At 37.0% G+C, this 20,366-nt stretch overlaps 1 protein-coding gene across 2 annotated transcripts in view; it reads left to right on the forward strand.

Annotated features, from left to right (window-relative positions):
• Positions 1 to 10,269, forward strand: part of ube2j1 (ubiquitin-conjugating enzyme E2, J1) — a 105,021-nt gene extending 94,752 nt beyond the window's left edge. For both annotated transcript variants that reach the window (XM_030127811.1, XM_030127812.1), the window contains one exon: positions 7,301 to 10,269. In XM_030127811.1, the coding sequence (XP_029983671.1) occupies positions 7,301 to 7,594 (294 nt within the window). In that variant the 3' untranslated portion in view covers positions 7,595 to 10,269. The remainder of the gene's footprint in view (positions 1 to 7,300) is intronic.
• Positions 10,270 to 20,366: the final 10,097 nt, after the last annotated feature.

The following is a 20,366-nucleotide window of genomic DNA, read 5'->3' on the forward strand; positions in this document are numbered from 1 at the left end:
CTGCAGGGTTCTAAACAAGAAAAAAGTAGCGGCTTATAGTCTGGAAAGTACGGTAATTTCATTTAGACTCAATCCCAGTTAATGTTTTTTTAAATTCTTTTTCCTTTTCCTGCGGGTTAAACAGAATGTTCCTGATAAAGCTGTCAGACAGACATCTTGTTCACTCAGTCAATGTGCAACGTTTAAATTTTGAATATTTTTATGAAATGATTGCGCAGCAGTCACCTTGAAATGAAGTCTAACCTAATAAAATGGCAAAATCTAATTTCATCTGTATATAACTGTATTATTTAAGTGATGCTTAAGTTGGATTTTCATTACAAAAACCTAAAGTAATTATTTGAAGTCAAATAAGGCCTGTAATTTTTATTTGGCCGGTGAAAAATAATTTTGGCAGGTACATTTTTGGAGGTCACTAGCCAATGGCAGATGAGGTAAAAAGTTAATTTTACACCCTTTTCATGACACTTTACATATAGAGGCGGTGGAAACCAGACTCTCAAGCCAATTTACAGAACCCAACAGAATCCTCCATACGCAAACACTTGGTGATTGTGGCAAGGAACAACTTTCTCTTAACAGGCAGAAACCTCAAGCAGACCCCACCTTCTGGAGGATGGTCGTCTGCCTTGACCAGTTGGAGTTAAGGAGAGAGGGTAAAGGAAGAGAAAGAGAGAGAGAGATTGGGGGAGAGGGGGAGAAGGGGAAAGTAGGGGGAGACACATGGATGCACAGCAAACTGAACTTGAACTGTTAAAAAGTAGAACAGTGGGTGCTAGTATAATTACCAATAGCTAGAACAAATGTCCATAACTGTTAATATTACTACTACAAACACAACTCTTAACAGTGGATATACTACTACTGCAACTGTTAGTACAAATAATATAAACCTCTACTATCTATGTAACTATATAATAAACATTATCACAACAATATGGATAAGTGAATGATGATGGTGAGAGAAGGCAGTAGAGAAGAAGGACCACAGCAGCAAGTCCAGAGATGATTCAGGGAATATCTGTGAGGTGATAAAGTACAGAGATTCCAGGGAAGAAGTCAAGTCAGTAACATGCATTTGCTGGGGTGTGAATAGAGGAGAATAGGAGAGAGGAGGAGCAGAAGGGAGGTCAGAGAGAAGGAGGAGAAGCAGAGAAGAGCTCAGTGTATCATGATGAGTCTCCCAGCAGTCTAAGCCCATAGCAGCCTAACTAAGAGCAGCCTGAACCACCCTAACTGTAATGCCACGTTTCCACTAAGTGGTACCGGCTGGACTTGACTTGGCCTTTTTGCGTTTCCATTATGTAAAAGGACCTGGAATCTGGTACCTGGTACTAGTTTATTGGTATCTGCTCCGCCAAGGTTCCAAAATGGAAGAATCAATGTGCGACACGCCATTTTAAAAAAACAGATTCAGAAGTTTACATTAAATAAACTGGTAGGCTAATCCACATGATGGCAGCCCGCCAAACTACACCATGGTCGATCAAGGACGTTCAGACATTCTGTCCTTGGTGGCTGAGAAAAAATTCAGCGTGAGCTTGATGGGACAATATGCAACTCTCTGAGGAGACATCACAGAACTTATGTGCTGCATTGCTATGACATCCAGGCACTCTAAAGTCGGTAATATCTTGTAATGTCCTGTAATGTCTCCAGGAATAGTATCTGGTACCTGAGTTGAGTCAAGTCGAGTCCAGCTGAGCCGGTTCCACTTAGCAGAAACGTGGCATAAGATTAATCAAAAAGGAAAGTTTTTAGCCCACTCTTAAACATAGAGAGGGTATCTGCCTCCTGGAGTGAAGCAGGGAGGTGGTTCCACAATAGTGGAGCTTGATGCAGAACTATTATGTAAAATAATAAAAAATAAAATAAAAGATTGGAAACAAAAGGTATCATACCTAAATGTATTGAAAAGCATGGAGGGCCTGCTTGAGTAATCTGCTGTCTCACTCATTCTTCCTTTGAAAGACAAAGCAGTTATTGATGGGATATTATAGTCTATCAGCCCGACCTCAAAATTTGGGCCATCGGTACCAAACAGGGGGGGCAAATGCTATTAGTTATTTTTTTGAAAGGTGTACATCTGTAAATAATAAAAATGTATGATAGCAGTGTGAGAGTGGTAGCTTTCTGTAAAATATTGGCATGTTTGATATGCAATGTCGGTCCTTTTAACTTTTGCCCATGATGACCTTTAAGAGAATTTCTGTCAATAACTTCAAGTACAATAAATATATCATGACAAATTTGGTCTTAATCTAGAGCCAGGAGACAGGTATTTAACACAAATATTCACATGTGGTAAAATATAATTTACATAAGAAGAAATTTGCGATTATACTTACCCCTACCCCTTAAAATTTGAAAATATTTCAATTTTGGTCAATGTTTATTGTTCTTTATTGACAATATGGGTCTTAAGAATGATTATTTGACTTTTTTTACATTAACCAAGGCCTTTGCTATAAAATGCATATTTGTTTATGAATTATTGTGCAGATTTTGCTGCAGATTTTGAGGAAATTAGAAAAGTAGTCAATCAAACTATGATTTTCAGCAGCACATACTTTTTGAAGGACATTTTGTAATAACTTTCGTTCTGCTCAGGATAGAGCTACAAATAATATATCACTAAAAGCTAACACAATAGGCTTTTACCCAAAAATAAATATTTAGGCCTATCCTAAAACAAGTTGCCAAAATATGTTTCCCCTACCCCTTAAATTTACTGACACATTTGCACTGTGGTTTGATTAGAATACTTATGCAGTGGTATACCAACCAAATAACAATCATGTCCACTAGGGAATCAAATATAGGTCTGTATATATCTGAGAAAAGCATGTTTATTACAATTTAATCTTTCTTTGTGTACAAATTCTACATGAAGCTCTTTTTATACAAAGCATTATAACAATAATGAAGAACGCATCGTACATGGTGACCACACGGAATGAGAACCAATGTTTGTGTTTAGCTAATATTTACTAATCTATATACATGACATAAGGGGAATGTTTCAACATCTACAGGAGAATATGTAAACATGGCGGAAACCATTGGTTAATAGACGTATTTCACTGATTAGGAATTGTCTTTTTGAATAGCCACTCTGTACATTGTGAAAACCTCTTAGACAACGTGGTGCTTGCATATGAAAAGTATGTTACAGTTTTTAAGATTGTGAGAATAATTTAATAATCAGGCTCATCAATGTCGTCTTCACTCGATATGTTCACTTCACTTTCTTCCTCATCATTTGGTTGGTTTGTACAGGTTTTAAGTTTGCAATGAATGATGCAGGAGTAGGGCGACTCAAAAATCACTTTTCTCTTCAGATCACGGTGTTAATTAAACCAGTTAATCTCCAACATGATAATAGCCCGCCCAAAAAAATTTCAGCAAAATCTGTCAACGTTTGACCCCCCCACGACCACCACAAAGTATGAAGGGCCCATCAAAAAACGCCAAAAACGCTGATTTTAACCCAAAAAATCATATTTAATTAGGTTTTAAGTGTCCACAAATTGCTTTTTCTGGTATTTTACAGTGTTCCTGTAATATCAACTTCATAGGTTATTGTGTCAGGTGATATAGAAGTGAAAATAAGGTTATTTTAAGATAAAATAACTCAATTATAGGCTAAAAACTTGAAATAGAAAGAAGTTCAGAACAGTAAATCTAGTTGAACACAATGTCTATTTTCTTAACCTCCTTTTCAGCAAAATACAAGTTTGTGTTAAAGACAAATATAACTGAACACTTCAATAATAAGGCTAAATACGAGATTTAAGGTTGCATAAATCAAAGACTTTAATGATGACTTTTATACATATGCATTTCACAATTTATTCAGTTATTTCTCACTCTATAGTTACTCTTCCATTTCATTCTTGAGAAACTTTGGTAGTTTGATTCTGTGGGAACCATGTTCCCTCTATGGGCTCCATCCATGGATGCACTGGCATCATCTGGGATGTCCTTAACACCTCTGTCTGCAGCATCGTTAACCACAGATAGCTCCGAGACATTCATTTTCTGAACCTTCACTAGAGGGGTCACCTGGAGCCTATCCCAGCTACTTAGGGGTAAAGGCAGGGTTCACCCTGGACATGTGACCAGTTCATCACAGACTGAACACATAGGGACAAACAATTACTGTCACATTCACACCTATGGGTGATTTAGATTAATCAATTAACCTATCAGTGCATGTCTTTGGATGGTGGGAGGAGCCAGAGTACCCAGGGAGGGTAGACACGCAGACACGGGGAGAACATGCAAACTCCACACAGAAAGGACCCACCCAGGAATCGAACCCAGGACCTTCTTGCTGTGAGGCACCAGTGCTAACCACTGCACCACTGTGTCTCCCGAGACAATAGCCCTCATTTCTCTGCACTGTGGCTCTTCCTCCCACTGCTCTAGGGGGTGCTTCCAGCCATGCCCCATCCATGCCAAGGTCAAATATCAGCCAGGACTGGGGTCCCACAAGATCCTCCAGGTCAGGCTGCTGTCCATGCCTCTAGTGAATACTGCAGGTTTGGGCTTGGCCTGCAGTCGTCTCTCCATAGCTGCTTTGGTTTCTATTGGTACTTCTTTATCAAACAGACTTAGTACCACAGTAGACTCAGTCAGTACAGGCAACACATGTGACGCAGTATGGATGTCTGTACTTTAGACACTTTAGTATCCATTTAGTATCTATTAAACATGGTAATGCATTTAAAAACAGCATTTTTTGGCACTTTTTGACGTTTTTTGATGGGCCCTTCATACTTTGCGGTGGTGGTGGTGTGTGTGTGTGTGTGGGGGGGGGGGGGGGTCAAACGTTGACAGATTTTGCTGAAATGTTTTTTGGGGGGGCTATTATCATGTTGGAGATTAACTGTTTAAATAACACTGTGATCTGAAGAGAAAAGTGATTTTTGAGACGCCCTATGCAAGAGGCTGCGGCACTGGTTGTTCGACCACCAGGGATCTGATCATCAACAGTCTCTCCCTGTTTGTCTGCCATTTTCCTGTTGAACACAATTTAAACTCAGATTATTAGAGATAATATGGTACAGATTAGCTCCTTCAATATTGAATCATCCAAAGATTATGCTTAAGTTTACTTTACAAGAACTCTTTTCATTGTTAGCATTTAAATACTAAATGAACCATAAACATACAAACCCTCCTAATGTGCCAAAACATGATAGATATCTGTTTGGAGAATAGAGATATATCTTCCTGTTTGTATAATGGTCATGCCATAATGATAGGTTTTACACTCAAATACAATTTTCAATGTCATAAGTAAGTTGGTAAAAGAACATGGCAAAGGAAACCAAACCAAACAATTTGAAACTGAATTAACAGAATAAAACACACAACTTTGTTACCTCTAATTTAAGTAACCAATCAGATCTGCAAATACAGAAGATTCAGTGTAAAGCATACATGTACAAAGTCACTTATTACCAAACTGTGGAAAAGATTAATTATGAAAAATAATTACCTCTTTCATCCAAAGTAAAACAAGGATCCAAGGCTCCATATGTTCACAGCATGAAGGTCAAAATAGAGAGTCAATGTAAAAAAAAAAAAAAAACAACGAAATATTTAAGGGGTAGGGCTAACAATCTAAGTAAAGATTGCCAGTTTAATTGGATATAATTTACATTTTCTAGTCTTTCCTAAAAGCCAGTAATACCAACTTTAGGTTGATACCCTTTTCGTAGATATATCTTGACTAATAAGGAAGCTATCATAAAAAAACCTTTGAAAAAGCAGACTGTTTGGCATTATTTTCACATAATTTCTCCTAGAACATGCATAAATTCCTAATGTAAGATATGCATTATGTAGAAATGTCCTAAGGCTAAGTAATTTAGCCAAACATATTGTCGTAAACTACATGGTTGTCTTCTGAGATGAACTTTAGAATTTTAACGAAAAAAACACAAATATTTAAGGGGTAGGGGTAAGTACCAGTGGCTAGTTTTCCTACAATAAAGTTTTCTGCAACAAATATGAATATTTATCTTAAAGGCCCATATCTTGGCTTTTGATTAAGACCATATTTGTGATAATATCTTCAAATGGCCAGAAGATATTAGTAGAAAACTACCTAAAGGTCAGTGTAGCCAAAATGCTGTAAAGGAACCAACTACGTATATCAAACATGCCAATATTTTACAGAAAGCTACCACTCTCACACTGCTATCATGCATTTTTATTATCTACATATATACACCTTTCAAAAAATAAGTGATAGCATTTGCCCCCTTGTTTGGTACCAGTGACCCCCTCTGGCTGATAGACTATTAGCCACATTTCCATATAACGTTTTTCGTGGAAAGCTTGTTGCAAAGTCTATCAAACTGTGATTGAGACCTGATCAAGTCAATTATATTTTTGTGTTTGCTTTGCAACTTTAAATTGATGTCATTCAGAAAACTACATCTATGAGCTACTGCTCATCTTTTATGCAGTTAGACACCACAGCTTCAGATTACTTTAGGAACGTTTCATTGCAGCTAACGGTTTGCGTAATTGCTTACGAAATGTATCTCTGCTCAGAAATTAGTATTGGTACCATTATGTGTCATCATCTTATTGTCTTTAAACAGCTTTTTATGTTTCACGAGAACATGACTGAGGTGATACAAAGCTACAGTGGCTGCTTTTCCATCAGTGCTGAGCCTCATGAAAATCTACTGTTAATTGGTTCAGCATATAACAAAAATACATAGTACGGTGACCAAAGAGACTGAAATTGACACAAATACTACAGCTTTAGAAGTTATACAGTGCAAGCTAAGTGTTTCCTGGTCTCTGATTGTGTGTTCTATGTGCTCTCTTCTCCTTTTCCACTTATGTGCTTAAAAATACAACATGATGCTTGCATTCCATCAAAGATGATGGAATGATTGAGCTCAATGATTGTTATGTAAAATTACTGTGCAAGGTTTGAAATTACAGAAGATATTAGGGATGATATATTAACCCTTTAAGCACTTTAAGCACCATTCATAATTCTAGGATTCAGAAAACATAATTTCTACATTCATTCAAGGGATGGAACATGTGTGGTTTGGTGTCTCATTCTTGAAAATGCATTCTCCAAATCTGTAGAGTAACATTCACACTGATTAAAAGTTTTCTATTCTTATTCTTAAGTTAATGTTATGAATTGAAAATATTTGATTACATCTTTACTTCGCTTGGGGACCTCAGAAATGTGTGATTTTAGATGCATTCACTAACTAATTGACTTCCAGTGTCACAAAGCCTTTATCGACCTTCACAGGCAGAAGCATCTCCAGCTTCGAGAGTAGAGGGACCTCCTACCCCCCCAGTGCCCACCACCAGCCGCCCCCTCAGCCCCCGGCAGCGTCGTACTCAGCATCATAGCCAGCAGGGCCAGAGGGACAGCAGGGAGGCTCCCAACAGGCCTGCCTTCGCAGCTGCCGCCCACCAGCCTCAGGAGGAAAGTCACGCCGGCTCGGCTGTCCTCATCGTGGTGCTAACTCTGGCTCTGGCTGCACTCATCTTCCGCAGAATCTACTTGGCCCATGAGTACAAGTTCGACTATGAACTATAATGAGGCTGCACCATTGTTAGGCCGCGAGTCAACCTCGCCTTCTCTGACCGCTGCCTACAGAACCACATTACCAGCAGAGCCGAAGCTGGCGTCGACACTGATGCTGAGCCCTGGCTGCCAAATAGTCGAGGCTTCGGTCTCCTTCCAGAAGGAGCTTTCATTCCTACAGAGGAAGTGGTTGACTCAATACAACACCTCCATTGTGTCTTTTAAATCAATGTGAAATTTTACTCTCGAGAGTTATGCATTTTTAAGAACGGGAATCTTCCTTGTCTTTGTGATCAGCCGCTGCACTCACCACATTTTTTGTACAATTGTCATCTGTCCTTGAGCTGCTGCTTGTTCCCATTATTTAATCAAAACTGTAATCTAATAGGTCAACAGCACAAAATTAAAGTGTGTCTTGTCCCAAAGTAGTCATTTAATCATGGAAGCATCAGCACACGTAGGTTGTATGTTCATAGAGCCTCTTGGATCATGTGCTTTAACTCAGTACATATATATATATATATATATATATATATATATATACACACACACACACACACACATACACAGAGAGCTCTGTTTTGATTGCTTAAGCATAGCTACCAGTTCACTCATAAGTTTCACTCATAAGTCTCAAATGAACCAAAGCAGAATCATCAGGTAGAGGTGGAGATGCCTAGAAGGCGCAAAAGTGTCGTTGAGGGCATAAACTTCCACCTAATCTGCAGGCAAAAAACACTGGCATGGGTGATCCAAGAACAGCTGCTGTCCAGTTTTGTGTTAGAAGCTAAAGTGAGGTGGGAGGAAGTGAGTGAAATATCAAGCTCATTACGTCAAGCAGGTTTGATCAAAGTATAGAGGAAGATGGGGTATCTTGGACTTTCATGAAGCTAAACCTTGAGAGGAGAGAGATGAGTTCATGGATTCAATGGTGTGTTGATGCTGAATCTGTCACCGTTACATATTACATTGATATATACTAACCGTTGTAGCAGGCAGAGTTACTAATAATACATTATGTATGACAACTTTTAATGGCATTTTCCATTATTTTATTACAATTATAGTAAATTAATGATAAATCTGATTATATTGCATGGCTTTCCTGAATACTGATACTGATACTGATTGGCCAAGGACAACATTCTACTGTTTGTCATTTCTGTCACACAGAACTACTATAAATTACTGCCCAATGCTGTTGGCAAAGTTCATAGACTTGGGAGATAATTCTTAAATCAATAAAGTAATTTTAAAATAATCATTTATTTTCAAAATGTTTGATTTTTTTTTAGCAAGCATGCATCAAATAAGAGCTTTGTGCTTCAGGTTTGTTTTGTTACAGTGACTGGTATTTCTTACATAGATGTGATATTCCAAAGGAAATAATAGCATATTTGTGTACTGGTTAGTTGGGAGACAGAAACAATGATTGAAACAATGTTTGAAATCTATATGCACAATACAAGATTAATTTATTATGAATAGCTTATAATTATTTTTAAACTACCTTTCTTCGTTAACAGCTGTGTGCTAAGCTAGTTAGCATTAGTTACAAGATAATTTCTATTGATCAGTCTACCACTATATTGTGTATTTAGCTTTCAAATGCATATTGTAGTTCTTTATAGCTCTGACATTTCAGATCTTTTACTACACACATATTCTATTATGTATGTTTCTGTTTTTAGAGGAAAAATGGAAACAGATTTAGTGGGTGATTATTTTATTGAAGCCAATTAGGATGTCATAGACATTTATGAGCGTTTTCTTATTTTTTTCCAAGGTGTTGCATATGTGTAATGCTATTGCTCAACCAGACTTAGTTGAGCAATGTCACGTTTTTTGAGTCAAAAAGAACATAATTATGTAACAAAAAACTACATGAAAAAAACACAATACCAAAACAATGTAAAAGACGTAATTAGACAAAAATGATTGAACAACTCAAAAAAGTTTGTAACGTAATAAAAAAAAAAAAAAAAAAAAAAAGGCATTACACATGTTACCATATATAGCATACCTGCTACCTTCTTTTAGCATTGGTCCAACATGTTGTAAAACTGCATTGTTTGTTTTTCTAGTCTTACTGTTAATAACTACTATTTTTTTTAAAAATATATAATTGTAAATACTGTAAATAATACTGTTTAGCACTGTTATGGCTTGTTATATAACTTGTTCCTTTATTTTGTTTTGTTTTTACTGTTTAATCTGCCTGTTATGCTGCCTCTTGGCCAGGTCATCATAGTAAATGAAAATTGGCTCTCAATTGACCTACCTGGTTAAATAAAGGTTAAATAAATAAATAATTAAATAAGATGAAAATCATGTGAAAGAAGATTAAAATGTCAAGGATGGGATGAAGGCTGTTAAAAAAAATCTATTAGATAAAAAGCATTTAAGATGAAACAAAGAAATTACAAGAGGACAAAAATGAAACAGAAAACAAAAAATTTAACAAGATATGTATCTCTCTGCAAAAACATTCGATTACTTTCTTTATTATTATGTTTTAAAGCTTTCAGACAGTCAACACCACAGTCCACCTACCTCTGCCTCAGTTCTAGGAGTCTCCCACCTATGTACCAAAATACTGCAGAGAATACAACCAATGTGAGGTCATGAAAATGGAAGTGTCAGAGCTGCTACTTGTGCTGGTGCTGTGTTACTGCCACAAAACACCAGGATAAAAAGTGTTCCCAGCAGTTCTATGGAGGGAATAAACAGTGACTGAGAACCAGCTAAATCCCACATGCTCAATGAACACCTACGGATTTTATTTGTTTGATTTCTATCAGGAAGTTCTTTTTGTAATTTGATACTCAGCATTGCTGCTTCTTTGCTACTGTTTCACCACATTCACACCACATCTCTGCACATTTGCCTCTTCTTTGGCTCATTGTTTTCTAAAGCTATATGCAGACTCACTTGTACAAATAGACCCATGCACTCTCTAACATTGTAGCGTCTTTGATATACCTTGAGTTGGGTTTTATCACACTGATGGGACTGCCAAATTGGGAAGCAATTTAAATTATTTCTTTGCACATCATAGCAAAGAGTTTTGTGACACGTTCTGCAATTTGGCAGCATAGATAGCTCAGAGAGAGCACCTGTTGAGGGGAACAAATCTGTCTCTTTAGTGCAACAACTTGTGCTTGCATGTACCCAGCTACGACTGGAAGCAGGCAGCAGAGATCCTGTTTGAAAACCCTTATTTTGGAATCTCTCTGCATCTGCTGGTACTTATTCTACCCCAGGCTGATGTAGTAGGATAGCAACAGAAAATAAACCACTTGAAACAAACAATCTCTTTGGCTTTATTGTGTGTGTGTGTGTGTGTGTGTGTGTGTGTGTGTGTGTGTGTGTGTGTGTGTGTGTGTGTGTGTGTGTGTGTGTGTGTGTGTGTGTGTGAGACAGAATCAGTTTGAAAAAATTGAAATTGTAGGAACAGTTGTTTATAAAACTCATGATTTACTACATTTAAGACTTTCATTTTGAAAATTCCATTTGTGTGTGTGTGTGTGTCTGTGAGAAAGAATAATTTTTCATGAATTAAAATTGTACAAACAGTTGAGCATTTGGTCTTAAAAATGAAGAAAAGTTATTAATAGTCATTATTTAGCATTTTTAATAAGGCTTTTATTTTTGAAAAACCATAATGTGTGTGTGTATGCATGTGTTAGAGAGACAGAATCTGTTTGCGTGACTTGAAATTGTACAAACAGTTGTGCAGAAAACTCATTATTTAGCACATTTAAGGCTTTTTTTTTTTTTTTTTTTTTGAAAACCCTATTCTGTCTGAGAGAATAATTTTTATTGAACTAAAATTGTACAAACAGTCAAGCATTTGGTTATAAAAATGAAGAATAGTTTATGTAATACTCATTATTTTGCATTTTGAATGAGGCTTTTATTTTCAAAAACCCTACTGTGTGTGTGCATGTATGTATGTATGTGTGTACCATTCACATTTTTGTCATGTCATAAAAATTAAGGAATGTTATGTAATGGTCATTATTTTGTATTTTGAATGAGGCTTTTATTTTGAAAATCCCTTCTGTGTGTGTGTATATATATTCTTGTTTAATTTTCATATTTTTTTCTGTATTGTAAAAAGGATTTTCTGTGGAGAATTTGACAGTTAAGTTGCTTTGCATGCTTTTTAGGTAAGGGAAAAGTCAAAGTAGTGATCTCACTGTCTATTCATGGTGTTATAGCACCATCTTGTGTTTCCATTGTATGCATTCCACAAAGAAGGAGTTTCAGCCAAACTGCCATTTGACCCCCTCAACATTCTCAGAAACTCACCAAATTTGGCAGACATGTCCTGTCTGGTGAACACTTTCATACAATATCAAAATTACCCCCTTAGGTGCCAAAATGCACTCTGTAGCACCACCTATGTACAAAAAAATGGCCCTAGCAGCCAGTAGGAATGTTGTACAGACATAAAACAAATGCCAAAATGTTAGTTTCATCGAGCCCGACAAATCATATGCTCACACCCATGAGCTAAATCCAACAGGAAGTTAGCAATCTGCCTCTGAATGTATTCTAACATCAAAGACTTGACAAGACAATCTCAATCCATGAATCATTTGTTCATTCGTTTTTCAATTTAAAAACAAAAAAAGATTCGTTTTTTGTGTTTCATTTTCAAAACCAGAATGAAAAACGGATAACGGTTCGTTTTTCCATTTCCCGATGTTGTGCTCAAATGAAAAATGGAAAAAACAGATAACCATTTCCTCCGATTTTGCTATTTTTAATATAGTTAAGTTGTCTGACCTGGAAGTAGTCGTTACTAGGGAAAAATAAACAAACGGAATCATGGTCGGACTGGAGGAATATTTTGCTATAATTAAGCAGCTGTTTGAGGATGGCAAAACACATGCTGAGATTTCCGCGGTGCTTCAGCAGACAGGTGTGCTGAGATGCTCGGAAATGTCTGTAAGAAGATTCTGTGCCAGACATCAGCTAGGCGAAAGGGCCATGTGTCAGATGCAAAGCTGGAAAGTGCAATCAGGTCATCAATTGATAAGGTAAGCATTACAACATTAACAGTAACTGATATGCATTTCGTATTCATTATTCAATGGAGATAGTGTAAATTTGTTATCAACACTTGAGGTGCTGGTTTAAGTTCAGGTTGTGAAGATATCCCCACCACTCCCACTCCTTTTCCTATCTTTGGAATATTTAAAATTTCCTGTGCACTGTGCCTAATTTCTATTTATTTATTTTGTATTTATCTATTTATAATGTACCATATGCTCTCTGTAATTTTGTTAATTATACATATATATTCTTTTTCAGTTTGAACTGTTAATTACATTGCTGGGCAGAAGTGCATGCAAACGTGTAGGTACGTGTAGTTTTAACAAGAATGCACTGGATTTGAATTAGTCTCCATGCTTATGTTGTGTCTGTTTTTCATTTAGGACAATCATGACGTGATCCTTCACTCATTAATCTTTTGACTTTAGAAGTGATATTATTTCATCTTTGTCTCCTTAAACGGATTCATTTCTGTTGTTGATCCTGTATGTCATTGTGACATTTCTGACCTCGAACATGATAAATTTCTAACAGAAGAAACCAGCTGTCTTGAGCTGCAGTCCTGTCCTGATGCGGTCTTCAAAATGTTTTTTTGTTGTTGTTGTTTGTTTATTTGTTTGTTTTATGTTTTTGTCTGAACAGACAGGTCCATTTTATGGCCAGAAATTCATGACGGGATGCCTGTCATCAGTGGGGGTTAGGGCAGGAAAACCTCAAGTAGGAAGGGTTCTCAGAGAGGTGCACCAACCTTATAATGAGCTGTGTTGCCAGGTAAGTCACCTGAATGAATGAATGAATGAATGAATTAATTAATTAATTAATTAATTAATTATTGGGTGAATTATTCCTTTAATTATATTTGAGATCAAAAGTGAGATTTTTGAAATTAATGATCTGATGAAATGTTAAATTTACAGTAGACTTAAAGTACACATATTAGTAGTAGTCCATGCATGTCTTCAGTTTAAAAATTATATGAACTTTTTAGCTATCTTAATGTTTTTGAACTTTACATTGACTGAATTATTCTCGTTTTTAAGGGTGCATGTAATCTAAATTCGGTTACTTACCATGCAGCATATATGGGCCACAAATTCCACCTTGATCAAAATGAGAAGCTGGTAATGTTTGGAGTGACACATTTCTTGGCCATTGATGGATTCAGCAGCAAAATCGTTGCTGAATTCACAATGCCATGAAGAGCAACCTTGTTATTTATGAACAAGTTTACAGGCAAGTCCAGTCAAGGTTAAAAACAAAGTAAATAATAAGCACTACATGGGATTATAGTACAATATCAGTAGTTTTATGTTATAATCACTATGTGCTACGTGTATCATATCCAAACATGTATCCATAAAATACACACATTTTTCTTTTACAGCACAGCAGTTGCCAACAATGGCATGTGGGACCAAATTTGAGTGGATCATGGCAGGGAGTTCTACTTGAGCCTGTACATGCAAGAAAAGCTGTCTCAACACAGACATAACATCAACAGGCTACCTTATGTGCAGACAACTTCTTCAAGGTTTCTTTTTTGTCTTCCTAATTATTTATACTCTGTAACTTACTACTTGTTACTGTATTAAGTAACTTTCCAAATTGAAAATTGTATGTCCAGTGAAAGTTGGTACAGTATGTAAAATGCAGCTAAACCTGACTGCAGTGATTGATTAACATCCTTTGATTCATATTTCATTGCAGCTAATATTAAGAACAGAATAATTCATGACTATTCGTAAATATCCACCCATTTCTGCCATTCAGCCCTGCAACACCTTCCTAAAAAGTTAGGACAAGGAGTATCTCAATAGTTCACCTAGGAGAACATGTGCCAACCAGTCCTACTCCCCATCTCTCTCCTTCTCTCTCTCTCTGTGTAATTGTCAACAACTTGCATGTCAAGTAATCACTCGACATGCTGTGGGTGCTTTCATTAAGTGTGTTGTGTAAGTTAAAATGCATTGATTGAGAGGAGAGATACACAAGTTATTCATCAAACAAGATATAATTTATTTGAATAATCTGTAAAGTCAAAAACCATACAACTTGCACACATAAGATACTATCGACATGACCATACTGCATTTTCAAACATTCGTACCATACCTTTGTGATCCACCATCTCATCAGAAAACATGTCTAAAATGCAAAGCTAACCCGTTTGACTGCTTGTATACTGTCTGTCTCGTTTAGCAGATCAGTTCCATGTAAATCCCAACAAAACATTTTCCCAACAACACACTGTTTTAGAAGATAGGAAAGACATGGTGTTAACAGGAGACAGAAGTGAGAGTCCAGTGAGAGGCAAGCTGAGTTGTTTACTTCCTGGTTGCCCAGGAAACGTGACACAAATCGTTCATTATCATTTAGCTGTCCTGCAGGTTTGCATGCTCAAAATGAATGGCGTTTAAAAGACTGTATTTAATGAATGTGCGGGAGGCAACGATGGAAACAGTTTCTATGAAGCTTAAACGATTTTTGACTATAACATCATTGAAAGAAATCATACACAGCTTCTCAGTTTTGATTAAAAATGAGTTATTGGGGTCTGGCCCACCACCTACTATATGTAAATTCAATTTCTCACACTTCTGAATTTTGGGTAAAATTTGGCGAGTTTTCGTAAATGTTCAGGGGGTCAAATTTAAGCTCAAAGCACAGGAGAAAGAAAAATGAATAAAATAAAAAAATAATAATAATAATAATAATCTGAGCAAGAACAATATATCCGTTTTCGTGGCAACCACTTATTTGGCCATATTTGACAGCTCTCGAGGACCCCCACATGTCTGTGGGGTCCAGTGTCACGTGCTGTGCGCTTACACACACATGACTGACCACGACTGGGCATGGCCCACTGACTCCCATTCATTCCAAGCAGATGTAAATATGCAGTATGTGTACATGACATGTACATGTTCGGAAAGTTCTCACTACCACGAATTTGAATATGTGTGAGAGTGGTGACAGTGGCGAAAGGCACTGGCGATTTCGTTCCCATGCGCCCACCATGCGCTCAATAGGCCCTGCACCGGCTTTACTCGGCTCGGGCCTAATAAATAAAAATAAAAAATACAAAAAAAAAAAAAAAACACAAACAAAAATAATAATAATAATTAAAGCTGCAAGCAACATTGGGCAGGACCTCGCACCGGGCATTCCGCCTCCTGTGACCATTGACACCTCAGCTCCACTCACACCTCTCCGTTCCGATACCAGCTCCCACCCTTTTGTGTCCATCCTCCTTACATCCCTACAGAACACCAGTGACCCTTTGCTGAGACCACCATCACCTTTAAATGAGACTTTTATTTTGAAAATCCTACTGTGCATGTATGTGAGAGACAGAATCAGTTTGAAAAATGAATTGAAATTGTATGAATAATTGAACATAATAGTGATGATTTACCACATTTAAGGCTATTATTTTGGAAAACCCCTATTGTGTGAGCATGTGTGTCTGTGAGAAAGAGTCATTTTTAATGAAGAAACATTGTACAAACAGTTGAGTGTTTGGTCATAAAAATGAAAAGAAGTTATTTAATAGTCATTATTTATTATTTTCAATAAGGCTTTTATTTTGAAAAACATACTGTGTGTACTTTTTCCTCTGTGTGCAAATTGTCACCTACCCACAACGAAATGCAGTAAACTGCTGGTTATGAATATAAAAAGGAAAAAGTCAGCTTCACCTGGGAATCAAACCCTGGTCCTCTGTGTGACAGACCAAAGCATTAACCACCACACTAAACAGTCACATTATTACAGACTGATTATGAGCCCTGATAGCAGAGAGGCCAATCTGTCGAAGTGAAAAATAACAGTATGGTAAAATACTCTTGAAACAAATCACGATTATTCCACAACCGTAAGTCCTATCTCAAAAATTCTTTCGCTTTTGGATTCTGCAGACTTGTGGGAATTTGGTGATGTATAAGTTTTGTGAAAAAATTTGGAAATGAATAAGCAGTAATTGCAGAAATATGTAGTAACTTTTAAAGGCAGATTGCCAACTTCCTGTTGGATTTTGCTCATGGGTGTCAGTGTATGATTTGTCGGGCTCAATCAGACCAACATTTTGGCGTTTATTTCATGTGTCTGTGACATTCGTACTGGCCACTAGCACTGGCAGTTGTGTGTTTTTCAGTGCATAGGTGGTGCTACAGAGTCCATTTTGGCACCCAAGAGGTTAATTTTGATATTGTATCAAAGTGTTCAACATTCATGACATGTCTGCCAACTTTGGTGAATTTTGGAGCATGTTAAGGGGGTCAAATGGCAGTTTAAAGTGGAAAAAGTATAAAAATAAACAAATTGTAAAAAAAATCCATAACCGTACATCCTAGCTCATAAATTTTTGCATGTGAGAGTTATGGTTAGTCCCCTGAATGTATAGATATATAACATGTGGGGAAAAAGTCCAAAGTGAAAAATGGGTTCCAGACATCGCAACTTTCTGAGCTTCTACAAAAAAACTAAGGCAGTTCTGAAAAACTTGCACGATCACTTTTTTGAGAAGAGTTCACTCTATCTTTTGGTGCTATTTAGAAGTCAATACGACAAACGGTGTCAGACGAGTTAGTTTTAGAAATTTTATTTTGAAAGGCATATTGCAAACTTCCTGTTGGAGTTAGGTCATGGGTGTCAGTGTATTATTTGTAGTGCTTCATCCAACAAACATTTTGTCGTTGGTTTCATGTATCTATGACATTCCTACTGGCCACTAGGGCCGTTATGTTTTTTTTTCACATAGGTGGCACTAGAGAGCCCATTTTGGCACTTACGGGGTTAATTTTTACATTTTATCAAATTTTTCACCGGACCTGACATCTGTGCCAAATTTGGTGAGTTTTTGAGCATGTTTAGGGGGTCAAAATCCAGTTTAAACTGACAGAAGTATAATAAGCAGCATTGGGCGGGACCTCGCACCACGCGTTCTGCCACTCGTGACCGTTGACACCTCAGCTCCACTCACACCTCTCTGTCCCAATACCAGCTCCCACCCTTTTGTGTCCGTCAACCTTACATCTCTACAGAACACCAGCAACCCTCTACTGAAACCACCATCACTTTTTAATGAGGCTTTTTTGGAAAAACCCTACTGTGTGTATGTGTATGTATGTGTGTGTGTGTTAGAGAGACAGAATCAGTCTGAATGAATTGAAATTATACAAACAGTTGAGCATAAAAGTCGTGATTTACCACATTTAAGGCTTTTATTTTGGAAAACCCTATTGTGTGTGCGTGTGTGTCTGTGAGACAATAATTTTTAATGAACTAAAACTGTAGAAACAGTTGAGCGTTTGGCATAAAACTGGAGAAGTTATTTAATAGTCATTATGTAGTATTTTTAATAAGGGTTTTATTTTGAAAAAATGTACTCTGTGTACTCTGTAATGTGTGCAGAATGTCAAATATCCACAATACAATGCAGCAAAACCTGTTTTAAAGTGTGCGGGGCGGGATTCTTTGCATAGGCTGGGATTTGAACCAGGGACCTCCTGTGCAATAGGTATAATCTCTCACCGCTACTCCATCCCTAGACACTTGCAATAATACACCAGTAAGACTTTCAAAGGGATTGTTTTCAAAGTGAAAAGTGAAAGTAAAGAGTAGTCTTCAAAAAATCACGATTATTCCAAAACCGTAGGTCCTATCTAAAAAATTCTTTCACTTATTGATTCTTCAGACTTGTGGGAATTTAAGGCTGTATAACTTTTTTGAAAAAAGTCTGAAATTAATAAAGAGTAATCGCAGGAATTTAGAAGTCAATACGACAAACGGTGTCAGACGAGTTAGTTTTAGAAATTTTATTTTGAAAGGCATATTGCGAACTTCCTGTTGGAGTTAGGTCATGGGTGTCAGTGTATCATTTGTAGTGCTTCATCCAACAACAATTTTGGCACTGGTTTCATGTCTGTACAACATTCCTACTGGCCACTAGGGCCGTTATGGTTTTTTTTCAGATAGGTGGTGCTAGAGTGCTTATTTTGGCACCTATGGGGTTAGTTTTTTCATTTTATCAAATTTTTCACCAGGCCTGACATACGTGCCAAATTTGGTGAGTTTTTGAGCATGTTTAGGGGGTCAAAATCCAGTTGAAATTTGCGACAGTATAATAATAATATAAAAACGAACGAAAAACAATAGGGCCTTGCTTTCAAGGCAAGGCCCCTCACTGTGTGAGAGGGCCTTACCTTTCAGGTCGGTCCCTAAAAATAATCTGAGCAAGAACAGTATATCCGTTTTCGTGGCAACCACATATTTGGATTTTTTTGAAAGCTCTCAAGGTCCCCCACGTCTATGTGGGGTCCAATATCTCATGCCTTGCACTTACACACACGACTGACCCCTACTGGGTGTGGCCATTGGCTCCCATTCATTTCAAGCAGGTGTAAATATGCGGTTTGTGTACATGACATGTACATGTTTGGAAAGGTCTCACTGTCGTGAATGTGAATATGTGTGAGAGTGGTGAAAGGCGACCGTGTCACTGGCGATTTCATCCCCATGCACCCACTGCAGACTCAATATGCCCTGCACGGGCATTACTCGGCTCGGACCTAATAATAACAATCTGAGCAAGAACAATATAGCCATTCCCATGGCAACCACATATTTGGCTTTATTTGAAAACTCTCAAGGTCCCCCACGTCTCCGTAGAGTCCAATGTCACATTTTTATCATGTCATAAAAATTAAGAAATTTTCTGTAATGGTCATTATTTTGTATTTTGAATGAGGCTTTTATTTTGAAAATCCATACTCTGTGTGTGTGTGTGTGTGTGTGTGTGTGTGTGTGTGTGTGTGTGTGTGTGAGAAAGACTAATTTTTAATGAACTTAAACTGTACAAACAGTCAAGCATTTGGTCATAAAATGTAGAAAAGTTATTAATTAATATTCATTATTGAGCATTTTTAATAAGGCTTTTATTTTTGAAATCTATACTGTGTGTGTATGCATGTGTGTGTGTGTGAGACAGAATCTGTTTGAGTGACTTGAAATTGTACGAACAGTTGATCATACAACTCAGAATTTAGCACATTTAAGGCGGTTATTTTGAAAAACCCTGTTTTGTGTGTGAGAACGAAATTTTTTTTTACTGAAATTGTACAGTCAAGCATTTGGTCATCAAAATGAAGAAAAGTTCACTCATTATTTTGCATTTTGAATGAGGCTTTTATTTTGAAAAATCCTACTGTGTGTGTATGTGTGTTTTTGTCTGTGAGACACAATCCGTTTGATTGACTTGATTTTTAGCATAACACATACACGAATAGGTTTTTCAAAATCAAAGCCCTAATAAAAATGGTAAATTATGTGTGTGCTATTCATAATTCTTCTCATGTCCTCATTTTTATTCTACTTTTATATATATATATATATATATATATATATATATATATATATATATATATATATATATATATGTTAGTGCTGGGCAGCGATTAAAATTTTTAATCGCAATTAATCACGTGGATTTCTGCGATTAATCGTGAGTAATTGCATAGTTATATTTGGGGGGGGGGGGGGGGGGGTTGTTGGCATCAACAGCATGTACAGTATTGCCTTTAAGTGATATTTCAGACTTGAAGTACTCCAGTGATAAAAATAATTCCACGTCAGTGCTTAAAAACAACTTTGGCCTTCTCAACCCTACCATCTGAAGACATTTAAAATGAAAATGTCCATGTAAAAGCCTGCTATTTTTCTC

Source organism: Sphaeramia orbicularis, chromosome 24 (genome assembly GCF_902148855.1).
Source record: "Sphaeramia orbicularis chromosome 24, fSphaOr1.1, whole genome shotgun sequence".
NCBI classification, from domain to species: domain Eukaryota; kingdom Metazoa; phylum Chordata; class Actinopteri; order Kurtiformes; family Apogonidae; genus Sphaeramia; species Sphaeramia orbicularis.